The sequence below is a fragment of the Bos indicus genome, chromosome 21, assembly GCF_029378745.1.
Source record: "Bos indicus isolate NIAB-ARS_2022 breed Sahiwal x Tharparkar chromosome 21, NIAB-ARS_B.indTharparkar_mat_pri_1.0, whole genome shotgun sequence".
NCBI lineage: Eukaryota > Metazoa > Chordata > Mammalia > Artiodactyla > Bovidae > Bos > Bos indicus.
The window spans coordinates 21,904,465-21,917,767 of record NC_091780.1 but is presented as its reverse complement, the minus strand read 5'-3'; the positions used below and the strand labels follow the sequence as shown (position 1 = coordinate 21,917,767).

General features: G+C 47.0%; 1 protein-coding gene across 5 annotated transcripts; it reads right to left on the bottom strand.

The window, feature by feature from the left end:
* Window positions 1-1,046: 1,046 nt before the first annotated feature.
* Window positions 1,047-13,301, bottom strand: GDPGP1 (GDP-D-glucose phosphorylase 1). Of its 5 annotated transcripts, XR_011562569.1 has the most exons (5): window positions 12,892-13,301; window positions 6,793-6,849; window positions 4,028-5,309; window positions 1,398-1,540; window positions 1,051-1,182 (listed from the first exon to the last, which is right to left on the bottom strand). XR_011562569.1 is itself a non-coding variant. In XM_070775138.1 (4 exons), the coding sequence occupies exon 4, from the start codon at window positions 5,298-5,300 to the stop codon at window positions 4,143-4,145; it is 1,158 nt and encodes a 385-aa protein (XP_070631239.1). In that variant the 5' UTR covers window positions 5,301-5,309; window positions 6,793-6,849; window positions 11,251-11,918; window positions 12,892-13,301; the 3' UTR covers window positions 3,963-4,142. The 5 variants fall into 5 exon arrangements, 3 of the variants coding, with proteins under 3 accessions (XP_070631239.1, XP_019839272.1, XP_019839270.1); XR_002183253.2 differs by lacking the exon at window positions 1,398-1,540 and having other exon boundaries at window positions 1,047-1,182; XM_070775138.1 differs by lacking the exons at window positions 1,051-1,182; window positions 1,398-1,540 and adding an exon at window positions 11,251-11,918 and having other exon boundaries at window positions 3,963-5,309.
* Window positions 13,302-13,303: the final 2 nt, after the last annotated feature.

Here is a 13,303-nt window from a genome sequence, read left to right as displayed (position 1 = left end):
GAGTGTTTTCCCTGCAACTCCCGGAACCGGAATGAGGTAGAGGACGCTCCTGCCAAACGCGATAAATTTTAAACACGAGCTCATTGGCCAAGAGACGCCCCTTTACCCTAAGGGCTGCCCAGGCCGGCTTGCCTCCGCCACGGTCACAGGAAGGGCGTCCCCTCAGCGGTTCTCTGATGGCGACAGCCCCGAGCTATGGGAACTGGACTCCTCTGGGAAACGGATTTCTTGTCGCCTGGATGACCTCTAGCCCAGGGCTGCACCCAGAGTACAGATTTAGCGGTAAATCCAGGCTAAGGTTTGAAGGACGGAGAAGACAAGTTGTTAAGTCAGCCTAACGAATTGATCCTTTTGAACTGTGGTGTTGGAGAAGACTCTTGCGAGTTCCTTGGACTGCAAGGAGATCAAACCAGTTAACCCTAAAGTTAATCAGCCCTGAATATTCATTGGAAGGACTGATCCTGAAGCTGAAACTCCAATACTTGGGCCACCTGATTCAAAGGACTGACTCACTGGAAAAGGCCCTGATGCTGGGAAAGATTGAAGGCGGGAGAAGAAGGGGACAACAGAAGATGAGGTGGTTGGATGGCATCACTGACTCGATGAACATGAGTCTGAGTAAGCTCCAGAAGTTGGTGATAGACAGGGAAGCCTGGCATGCTGCAGTCCACTGAGTCACAAAGAGTCGGACTTGACTGAGTGACTGAACTGAACGAGATCCAGGGGCTGGGAGCAAATTGCGAGAACCATCGTCAGAGTGAAAACTGCAACCCTAAATATCCTCTGATGCCCAGTCATTTGAGAGATGAGCTGGTGCTTCACTCTCATACTTGAAGTTGGTCAGACTGATGGCCAGGGTTCTGGAATGGAGGAAGAGCAGAAATCAGGGAGAGAGAGAAAAGGAACTGCGGTACCAGACACCCAGATGAAGAGACAGCCCACAGATTCATTTTCTCTAGAAGCCACTTAAAGGAAAGACCGTGCATGCTAAGTGGCTTCAGTCGTGTCCAACTGTTTTTGCAACATTATGGACTGTAGCCCTCCAGGCTCCTCTTTCGCTGGGATTCTCCAGGCAAGAATACTGGCATGGGTTGCCATGTCCTCCACCAATGGATGTTCCCGACTCAGGATCAAACCCATGTTTCCTGCATTGGCAGGCTGGTTCATTACCAGTAGCACCACCTGGGAAAGACCAGAATGATATAAATGTGCTGAAATTCTAAATTAAGCCAGCCCAAATGGTTCCGGATTTTATTGTACCAAAAGGCTAACGATCTCTTGTATTTCCTGTCCTCTTTCCCAGGCTAAAGGGAAAACTTTGGATTCCCCGCCCAACTGCAGAAGGGCAGAGGGTTACTCTCGAGCTGGGCAAGTGAGGGGGTCCAGGGGACAGTTACCTGTGTTTCTGCCTTCTCTTTCTCCTCCCAACTTCTAAGACATCTGGCTCAGCTGGGGTTACAATTTTCTTTGGTATTTTCTTGCGTACAGTGTATAAAGGAACTCCATTCCTAAATGTATTGTAGTCAGTCTTAGAGAGTGCCTGCAGAAAAGTATTAGAAGGGATGGCAGCTTCCCCTTTTACACACTCCTCCTCAGATTCCTCTTCTTCACTGTAGCCTTCCTCTGATTCACTGGCCTTCCAGGTATTCAGCTCCATCCTCTTAGATTCGGAGGGGAGAAGGATGGGGTAAGGACCTTCGTGGTGTTCTAAGGGGATGTTCCTTAAGGACAGAACAGTCCACTACAGAATGGGATGTTTTCCACTAGGTTTGGGGTCTGTGGCGGGGGGGCCTGTGCAATGTTAGATTTGCTGACAAGCCCCACTCATCCAGCATCACTCCATACAGCACTCTGGGGTGCAGGAGCTGAGCTGAGCTGGCCATGACCTGAGCTTTCTTTGTGATGGGCAATTGCTGGGAGCACTAGGGGTACCTTCACTTTGAAAAATAGAGCTGAAGACCTATGAGCCCTATCGGTGCTAGACTCAGCTGGTGGCTCATGATGGCCCTTTGGCAGGCTCCTGCTCTTTCCCAGGTTTTGTTGGGCCTCTGGGACCTCCTCCTTGCTCCTGGAGCTGGCAGTGGAAGCGCAATCAAGTGCACTGCGCTCTAAAGTGGATTCTTGCCACAGCTGACCCAGTGCATGACAGGACTTATCCTTCTTTTTTCACACCAGTTCACACAAGTCCCACTCCCATCCTTTCCTGAACCCGCAGGCCAAGCCCCTGGAATTAGGCCACCTCAGTGTTCAGGACGAATATCTGCTTGCCTTCCTTCAGTGCTTCTAGTAACCACATCTTGGACGGTCTCGGCACTTGGGAGGGACAGCTGTGATTAGCACACATGCCCTTCATGTGCTCATCAGACTGCTCCTTCACCATCGCCATCTCTTCCTGAGGTGCGCCCACTCTGACTTCTGATTGCCACTTCCACCAAACTCAGCCCAAATTTGTCACTTTAAGATTTTACCATGTGCCTACATCTAAAGGTCACTTACAATTTTTCTGTCCTTTAAAAAGACATGGACATTTCCTGATTCCTAGATTTCTGGATCCTCCTTCAGTATATGATACTCTATTACCTCCTCCTTAAAATGTTTTGGAGTCCCTTGCCTAGCAGGACGCACTTTTCTCACTATTTAGACAAACATTTTGTTCTAGTACCTAAACTATCATCATTGCTTGCCTGAATTGCCAGCATTCAGCAGGATCTTAACTGGATTCCCTGTCTTCCCTCCTTGATCCATCCATCCATCCATCACAGCTAAAATGCAAATTTGTTACCCCTCAATTTAAAACTCTCCAAGGTTTCCCATTAGCTCAAGTCCAACACCCCTTAGGACAAGAGACCCTCCATCAAAAAACAAGAAACAAACATACAAACAAACAAAAAGCAAGCAAAGAGGTGGAGAGGCCCTGAGCTGGATCACCCCTTCTTACATTCCTACTGTGCTCAAAGCCCAGGGCCCTGGGTACAAAGCAGCTCCTAAGTGTTCCATATTTAAGCTTAGAAAAGGCTTCCATAAATCCCTTTCTTGACAATTGACAAAGTATACATGGCTAAGAAGTACCATCATAAAGAAAACCTATCTTTTAATTTTTATGTAAAGATTTGGGGCCAGAAGAAGGCTTTCCTCTGAATATCAGCCCTAAGGGAAAGCTGGGGAAATCCTGGTGTTTGGACTCACCACCTTAGGCACTCAAAGTCCACTTTGCTATAATGGTCACTGCATTCCCTTCAGAGAGTAAGAAAGCAAAATAAGTGGTGTTTCTAGAGCCTGTATTTGCAAAGGCTTGTAGAGAGAGGCACTGAGCTAAAATTACTGCAATTGCCAAAAACAGGCATGTTGAGGGTGACCAAAATGTTGAGGAATTTCGAGGTTAAACTTTCTTATGAAATGGGTTGTGATGTATATTCTGCCTCATCTCAAGACTTTATTAACATGATGGTCACAGGTGCACAGCCCCAGCTCAGCTTCATGGTGTCTTGACTGCCTGTGTCGCTGTCCTGACTCCACTACTTTTGAGCTACCTGATCTTGGGTTACTGAACTTCTGTCAGCCTCCATCTCATCTGCTAAATGTGGCTATTCAAAGGACCTGCAACGCTCAAGTTGTGAGGACACCTTGTTCTCACATGAAATAATGTATGTGAAGAACACTTAGCTCAGCATTGGGGCTGGAGGAAAATTCGAGGTGCCCAGGTAGGCAAAATATGTCCTACAAATACAGTATATGGATGGAGGGGATGAATACAGGAGCAGAATGAAGAAACAACTCAGTGGTGGGCAGAGGCAGAACCAGCAGAGGCAAGAATAGAATAAGGGATAAACTATCACTTTGCTAACACTTAAAGAAAAGTCAGCATAGAGTCAGGAGCCTGTAACTCCTGCACATACTCCCTTCTTAGTAACAGGTTTGACATCCCTGGGGCTTGTCCAAGAAGCAAGGTGAAAAGCAGCAGATACATCCAAGAGGGCTCATTCATGCCATTTATTCCAACAATCACCCTCTTTAAAGAGACACTTACCGGTTCTTTATCCCTCCCCTTATGCTGAAACCAGTTAGAAGGCATTCATGAATGTGCCCACAGCACCACGATGGACAGTTCTCCGGATCAGTTAGAATAAATACTGCTGGGAGGATTACTCTTCCTCCCGGGCTATCAAGGCCACCAGTGCCGCCCGCACGTCTTCTGCCTGGGCTGGGGGCAGCAGACATTCTCTGATGAGGGCCAGAGCTGCCGCCTCGGTCAGGCTGCTGAAGTCTTGGGCCGTTTTGACCGGGAGGTGCCCAGCCAGTTCACAGAGGGCAACGTTGAATGCCTCACCTTCCTTTATCCCAAAGCTGGGCCTCCGGGGCCACAGAATGACCCGGACTCCCGAGAGAGCTGAGGAAGATGTCGCCTTTCCAGGTGGGGCCCCCCGAGTGACAAACAAGTTATGCGCAATCTCACAGTCAGTCAGGTAGTCAGTGGCACGACACACCCTGCTTATCAAGGCTTCCAAGTCAGGTCCTGGCCTACTGGTGTAAAAGAGGAAGCCAGGAGCTGGGAGGGCCTGGAGCACATGCAGACGGCCCCGAGGGTCCAGGGGTTCACTGGGGGCCCCCTCCACGGGTAGCCGGTGGGCCAGGTAGTAGCCATGCAGGTGGAGGTGGTTCACTGAGGCCAGGCCACCCAGGCTGTTGAAGCCCACACGGAAGCCTGGGTGTGAGCTCAGCAGTACAGCCTCGACCCCGGCCCGCAGCGCCCCAGGCAGCAGGCGCTGGGGGAGCCCTCGGGCAGGTTCGGGCACCAGCAGCACATGGCCCCACTCCAAGGGGCTGACGTTGATCACCACCAGGATGTCCTCTTGCTGGACAGTGCCGGAGCAATCCTGCTTCCGGTGCAGACGAAAAAGGACCTCTCCTGGCCGGATCTGGTTGAAGTTAAACTGTTCGGGGTCAAACTCCTGCCTCACGCTCTTGATGTTCTGGGGGCACCTTCTCTGCACACCCCGCTCCACGTTCAGCTGAGCCACAAAACCCACGGTCCCAGGGAGGGTTTGGGTCGGCAGCTCCCCCAGTGGGTAGCGGAACAGCCCCAGCTCCATCCGCTGCCTCCAGGCTGAGCAGAGGGCAGAGTCAAAGTGAGACAATGGCGGCGTGTTCAGGAGGCTGAGCGCGCCCCTTGGCCACTGAACCCCTTCCATCATGAGTTCCTCCTGCTCATAGACAAAGTCAGGAATGCCCTGCCCTTCCCAGTCCTCCTTGTTTGGAGGCAGCAAATAGGAAGTTTCATTTGAAGCATGTGGAATAGCCATGGGGCTGACCTGAAACAATCATAAGGTGAAAAATACATGATGCCATCCCATTTCTAAAGATTTTTTAATAATAAATTCACTACTTTTTACTTATGTATTTTTATTTTTTTAAATCTTTTTTGGGGGTTTCCCTGGTGGCTCAGATGGTGAAGAATCTGCCTGCAATGCAGGAAACCTGGGTTCCGTCCCTGGGACAGGAAGATATCTTGGAGAAGGAAATGGCAACCCACTCCAGTATGCTTGCCTGAGAATTCCATGGACAGGAGAGCCTGGTGGGCTACAGTCCATGGGGTTGCAAAGAGTCGGACACACTGAGCAACTAACACACACACAAAGTACTTTTATTTACTTATTTGGCCGTGTGGGGTCCTAGCTGCAGCACAAGCGGTTTTCCATCTTAGTTGTGGCGTGCGGGATCTTTAGTTGCGGCATGTGAGATTTTTATTTGTGTTATTTATTAATGTATTTGGCTGTGCCACTCAGCTTGCAGGATCAGTTAGTTCCTCGAGCAGGGACTGAACCTGGGCCATGGCGGTGAAAGCCCAGAATCCTAACCACTAGCCCACCAGGGAACTCCCCTATTTTAATTTTTAAATAAACTTTACTCTTTGTTCTAATTACAAAAGTAATATATGCTTTTGGTAAAATATTTTGAAAACACAGAAATCACTCATAATTCTATCACCTGCAGGTTAGCATACATTTTTGCTGAATTAAAGATATAAATTACATTCTTTCTCTTTCTAAAAATTACACATAATGAATAAATTTTCCTAATGGAGAAAAGAAATACAGATAAATTACAACACTTATTCCAATGCCCAGGGAAAAATCACAATTTATATATGTAGCTTCATATTCATATGTAGATAGATCTTGATTTTTTTTTTGGCCATGCCATGAGGCATGCAGGATCTTAGTTCCCCAACCAGGGATCAAACTCATGCCCCCTGCATTGGGAGCACAGTCTTAACCACTGGATTACCCGGGAAGTCCTGGAACTTGTTTTTTTTTTTAACTGATCTTTAACTCTTGTACATTTAGGTTTTTCTGGCTTCTTACTACCATATACAGTGTTGTGATGGATATCCTGTGTATCTATCTTTGCAGATGCTTTTATTTTCATTTAAAATAAAATCTTAGTTGACCATGGGTTCAGAAGAGGCTCGTGGCTCAGGCTTTCAATACACAGTCTGGCAAACTGCCCTCCAGAAAACGGCACCAGAGCCCAGTGCCTGAGAGTGGCCACGGCTTCAAAGCTTACTACTCCTTTCACGGGAAGAGCGTTTCCACTGTTGTGCAGTAATTCCAAATGGCCATGCATACACCCACCTGGGTGAGGATGGCCAATCATAAGTGCCCAGGGCCAATCCTTTAAGGTGGAAACAGGTGTCAGTCTTCATCTCCACTGGGTCCCTGAAGCCCAGGGGACCAAAGGGGTCAGGGACATGACCTGCTGTTAGCCCACAGGGGACTTCAGAAGGAAGCTTACCTCAGTTGAGTCGCCTCAGCACAAGCTTGGGTACCCTCAGCTCTGCTGGTCCAGGAACTTTACATTAATAAAACAGAAAAACATGCAAAACAATGTTTTGTTAAAAGTCAAGCTGAGTTTAATGGGTATAGAATTTCAGTTTTGTAAGGTAAAAATATTCCAGAGATTGGCAACACAATAATGTGAATATACTTAATACTACTAAACTGTACACTCAGAGATGTTTAAGATGGTAACAGTACTGAACTGTACACTTAAGAGATGGTTAAGATGGTAACACGACTGAACTGCACACTTAGAGATGGTTAAGATGGTAAAACTTTTGCATTTTTTACCACAGTAAACATTTTTTTTTAAACTTGAGCTTAAATTTTATACTTTAATTTACTAAGCATAAAAATTTATGCATAATTTACTAAGCATAAGTAAAATATAAAGTCTTAAATTATTTTATTAAAAGTGAGTCTAGGACACTTCTCCAAAGATATACAAATGGCCAACAAGCATATGAAAAGATGCTCAACATCACTAAGTAAGGAAATAAAATCAAAATCACAATAAGATACCACCTGACATTCTTTAGGATGGCTACTATCAAAAACAGAAAATAACAGGTGTTGGCAAGGATATGCAGAAATTGGACCCCTTAGACACTACTGGTGGGAATGTAAAGTGATACAGTTGCTATGGAAAACAGTAGAGCAGCTCCTCAAAAAAATAAAAATAAAATCACTATGTGATGCAGCAGTTCCACTTCTGGGGGTATATCCAAAACAACTGAAAGCAGGGTCTCAAAGAGGTATTTATACACCCGTGTTCAGGGCAACAGTAGCCAAGAGGTGGAAGCAACTTAAGTATCCATCAATAGATAAATGGATAAACAAGAGGTGGCCTATACAGGCAATGGAATGTTATTCAGCCTTAAAAAGAAGGCAATGCCAACACAGGCTACAACATGGATGAACCTTGAGGACTTTGTGCTAACTGAAATAAGCCAGGCACCAAAGGACAAGTTATTTATGATTCACTTATACAAGGGACCTAAAGTGCTCAAATTCTGGGATTTCCCTGGTGTCCAGGGGCTGCAACACTGCGCTCCCAATGCAGGATGCCCAGGCTGGGTCCCTGGTTGGGGAACTAGATCCCACATGCCACAGCTAAGACACAGTGCAACCAAATAAATAAATTAACTTAAAAAAAAAACGCTCAAATTCATAGAGACAGAAAGCAGAATGGTGGTTTCCAAGGGCTGGGGGGAGGGGGAAAGGAGAAACTGTTGTTTAACGTGCGCAGAGTTTCAGTTTTGCAAGAAAAAAGTTCTGGAGACTGGGCTACCAAATAATGTGAATATACTTAATACTCCTGAACTATACACTCAGAAATGGTTAAGGTTTTAAAGTTTATGCTACACTTTTTTTTTAAACCGAATTTTTAAAATGTCAGGATGGTAAATTTCATGTTATGTGTATTTTGCCACAATTCAAAACAATTTAAGTGATTCTCAAAATAGATTTAAGAAATCCAACAATTTGCTGAATTAAACCTAAGTAGGATGTCATCACTGACTCAATGGACATGCATTTAAAAAAACTCCAGGAGATAGTGAAGGACAGGGAAGCCTGGCATGCTGCAGTCCACAGGGTGACAAAGAATTGGACACGACTGAGCGACTCAACAACATTCACTTAAGTGTCTCTCATTCATTCATTCAGAATCAACCCATTTCAATTCCACTGTTGACATTCTAGGGCATCTCTTCTGTGCACCCTGGTCCATGTTCTGCTGAGCCACAAAATCAAAGTATTTAGGAAGTAACTGCTGTGTATGAGGCAATGAAGACATGGTAGCAAATAAGGAGAACCAAGTCCATATCCTTAGGGAACTTACATCCTGGGATGAAGTTAGATGATAAGCAAAAGGAAAACATTAACTACCTGTGGTGAAAGCATTTTGTGGGAAACAAGTCATAAAACAGGGGGTGACTAAGCGGTGGGGTCAGGGCATCCCACTTCCATAAGAGGGATGTGACAGCTGAGCTAAGACAGGAAGGATAAGAAGAGGCCTACAATGAAGAGCTGAGTGTACTCCAGGCAAAAGAAACCCGAAGTCCAAGGCCACGAATCTTGCAGGCAGCTGGTTGGCCTGTTCTAGGAACAGAAAGGAGGCAATGTTACTGGGGTATGGCCAGCAAAGGGGAAAGGACCCCCCAACCAGTGAAGCTGGAGAGGAAAGCGGAGGCCAGATTAGCTGCAGGGCCTTATGCATCATGGACAGGAACTTGGATTCTATTCTAAATGGAGTAAGAAATCACTGGTAGGTTCTAAACAGAAGGATCATTTGGTATTTTACTTTTTGGCCACACCACACAGCATTCTGTGGAACTTCTCTGACCAAGGATTGAACCCAGGAAGTCCAGGACTGTCTGATATTTTATAAACTTTTTTCTGTTATGCGGAAAATGGATCGTAGGGGAGCAAAGGGGAAGCAGAGACCACTGTGGAGGCCACTCTGGTGGCCAAGTGAGCAGTGAGGTGACTGGACAACAAAGATGGCAACAGAGTTAGGAGGAGGTGGGGATATGGGTCATGTTTTAAAGACAGAACCAACAGGGCCTGCTGACAGGCTGACTACAAGACTAAGGGAAAAGGAAGAACTGGGAGTGACTCAGCTTCAGGAACCAGGCCCTGCAGTGGCATTTACAGAGATGGAGAGGGTGGAGATGGGGTGTGGGCAGGAACAGGTGACTAAAGGAAGGGAGAGATCAAAAGATCAGTTTTCATTACTGAATTTGAGATGTCGCCTGCGCATTCAAGAGAAGTGGTGCAGGCAGCTGGACAGTCAAACCTGGAGGTCAAGGTTGAAGTCTGGGCTAGAAATTTAGAATAACATTAAGTAAGACCCAGGGGCTAGGACCAAGAATCCAGAGCCAAGATGGTACCAAAAGACTAAAAATATGAGTAAAGATATATCAGTCAACAGAATCAATAGGAAGTGGGTATGGCAGTACTGATATTTAAGTGAAAGAATAGAAAGAAAGAATTGAAGTCGCTCAGTCGTGTTTGACTCTTTGCGACCCCATGGACTGTAGCCGGCCAGGATCCTGAGTCCTTGGGATTCTCCAGGCTCCAAGAAAACTGGAGTGGGTTTCCATTTCCTTCTCCAGGGGATCTTCCCAACCCAGGGATGGAACCCAGGTCTCCCACACTGCAGGCAGACTCTACCATCTGAGCCACCAGGGAAGATATTCAAGTGAACTAAGAGGCAAAAAAAAAAATAAAAAAACTAGAAATAAAGAGGAATATTTGAGAATAACAAATCATAGTGACCAGGTGACAGGACTGAATCTTCATAGGAAAACCAGGAGGAAGGGAACACAGGTCCCAGGTCTCTACTCTGCCAGGCATGGGCTGGGGATTTTCCAAGTTTAATTAGGTGACCCTCACAACAAGCCTGTGTGGTGGGTATCATCCTGGCAGGAAGGTGAGAGATCTGATTTTGGAGGCTAACAAGATATTTGAATTCTGACTCTTCCATTCACTAGGGATGATGTGACCTTGAGCCCCTAGAACAAAACCCATTTCCACAGCATGGGCTCTGGGCTCTCAAGGCTTAGCTGTGCCTCCCCTCACCTCCTCTCAGACCACTCTTCCCCACACCTACTCTGCTCCTCACTCTTCCTAAACCTGTTCCTGCTCAAGGCTTTGGTGCTTTCTGTTCTTTCAGTCTAAAATACCCTTCTCCCAGAGTGTCTTCACACTCCTGTCTCATTTAAGCCTCACAGCAAACAGTACCACCTCAGACATGGGCTTCCCCGGTGGCTTAGGGAAGCAAACAGGAAACTGAGGTTCTATCCCTGGGTCAGGAAGATCCCCCGAAGGAAACAGCAACCCACTCCAGTATTCTTGCCTGGGATATCCCATGGACAGAGGAGCCTGGCAGGCTACAGTTCATGGGGTCACAAAGAGTCGGACCTGACTTAGCAATTAAACCACCACCACCTCAGACACACCTTGGTGGCCACACCATCTAATGTCTCAAGGGAAAGAGGAAGAGGGAAATAATACGACAAGCAGGGAAAGAAATGTCTTGGAAAACAAACACCAGGAGCTATTTTTAAATCAGCCACTCAGTTTTATCACTGTTATCAAGGGTTCATTGAACACAGAAGGACAATATGTTAAGCAAGCTCACCAGGGACTGCTAAATGACTCAGAATGCTGATTTAATAATTTATAATGAGAAACATGGCAAAGAGCACAAAATGTTCTTGGTGGCTGGTTGTTATAGGCCTTCCTCCATACAAAAATTTACCAGGAAGCAAAATTATAATCAAAAGATTGTTCAATGAAGAAGGGTTCAAAGTCAAGTGAGGTGGCTGAGCAATCTTCATGACAGCTGGCCACTATGGCGGGGCAGTGTCAAGTCCCACACCTTCACCATGAAAAGATGCAGTCTCACCCTGAAGTCCAAGGATGTGCACTCACTGGTTGGTGTTCTGTCTTCTTAGCCTAGCAGAGGAGACACTGTGACAGCTTCTTGTTCGTTGAAAGTGCGACTTGCGATCCCATGGACTATCCAGTCAATGGAATTCTCCAGGCCAGAATATTGGAGTGGGTAGCCGTTCCCTTCTCCAGGGGATCTTCCCAGCCCAGGGCTCAAATCCACGTCTCCTGCATTGCAGGCGGATTCTTTACCAGCTGAGTCACCAGGGAAGCCCAAGAATACTGGATTGAGTAGCCTGTCCCTTCTCCGGGGGATCATCCGACAGAAATCAAACCGGGGTCTCCTGCATTGCAGGCAGATTCTTGTTTGTTGCCTTTTATTAAATGAAGACCAACTCCTTCTTGGACAGGAGTCTACTGTCAAGAGACTACACTCCAGTCGCTTTGACTGGCTTTGGTGTTCCCACTGCTCTGTAGCCTCTACTTTCTGGAAGGTAATATTTCCACAGTGGTGGGACTCACAGGTTGATACAATGAGTCTTACTAAGTCATTCTCCAATGATCACCTTATCATTATTGAGTGCTGGGAAAATTAAAGTTACTCAGCAAAAGCATTCACTCAACAACTGCCACACCTTGTGTCTGAAAATCATGATTCCCACAGCTCCTCATGGAGCTTGCAGTCTAGCGGGAGAAAAAGACATTAATCCAATCATCACACGTGTAAATATAGATGGCAAACATGACAGACGCTGTCAAGGAAAGCACTGGATCCTCTGTGAGTGTAATATAGATCCTTAATCTAGTCTAGGAAATCAGGGAAGGATTCCCTGAGGATAAGATGGAAGAAGAATGGAGAACCCATAATGGCTGAAACCCAGAAAGCCTGAGGAGACTGGCAGAGAGAGAAAGAGAGGTTGAACTCGAATTATAGGGGGTTGGTTTCGGTATTTAACTCCTTAATGGTTTTAAACTGACATGCTCATATTTAGACTTTACAAAGATCAGCTAGTGGAATGAATTAAAAGAATCAAGAACTATATTTTGTCTGTTATACCGTATTAAAGTAGAAAACAACAATAAAAAATAATGAATCTCACTATCTCCTCCACTCGGTAGCTTGTAACCCCTATCTTTCGGAATACTCATTCATGCATGCATCCAGTACAAACTGAGAGCGAACCGTGCATATGCCAAGCATTGTCTTAGGGGTTGAGAGGAGACAAGAGCAAATAGTTCGTTTCAATTCCTACTCCCCCAGTATGCAGTCTGGGAGCAGGTCACAGGGCAGCATGCAGGCTGGGGAGAGGAGTACAGCAGTGGGGATCCTTGAAAAGAGCCTTAGAATGGAGCCACCGCTTTTTAAAAGCTCGAGTCTAGACAAGTCTCTAGACTTGGTGGGTTCCATACCTAGGCTGGAAGATCCCCTGGAGGAGGGTATGGTAACCCACTCCAGTATTCTTGCCTAGAGAAGCCCCATGGACAGAGGAGCCTGGCAGGCTACAGTCCATGGGGCCGCAAAGAGTCGGACACGACTAAGCACGGAGGAGGGTATGGTAACACACACCCCCCCACCCCCCCCACCCCCCCCACCCCCCCCCACCCCCCCCACCCCCGTGAGCCTTTGTATTTCCCCCTTTGGAAAACGGTAACTCACCTTGCAGAGATTTAAGAATTGAAGCTAATTATGCACAGCGCTTGGGACCTGGTGGGCCCTCAATAAACAGCCTTAGCAGGCAGCAAGGTTATGGTTATTTCTGCAGACGTGACATGAGGGTTCCAAATAGTACGGCAGGTGACGAATGGCAACGTCCGGGTGGAAAAGCCCTCGATGGGCAGAGATGGCAGCCGACCGCCTCGGGCCACTCAGCGAGCCACGAGGTTTCTCGGTTATCCCGGCTCCAAACACTCTCCGGGCTCCGACCAAGGCCGCCACCCCCGACACCCCCGACACCTACTGCAGGTGAGGCGGACACACCGCGCGACTACCCCCAAACTCCTACCGGGGCCATCGCGGGGTCGTGGCGCCCTCAACGCATGCGCGGCCTGCACGCCAGCGCGCGAAGACG

Bases quoted from the DNA above. Each gene is read 5' to 3' on its own strand.
- GDPGP1 (XM_070775138.1), bottom strand. From the start codon at position 5,300: ATGGCTATTCCACATGCTTCAAATGAAACTTCCTATTTGCTGCCTCCA.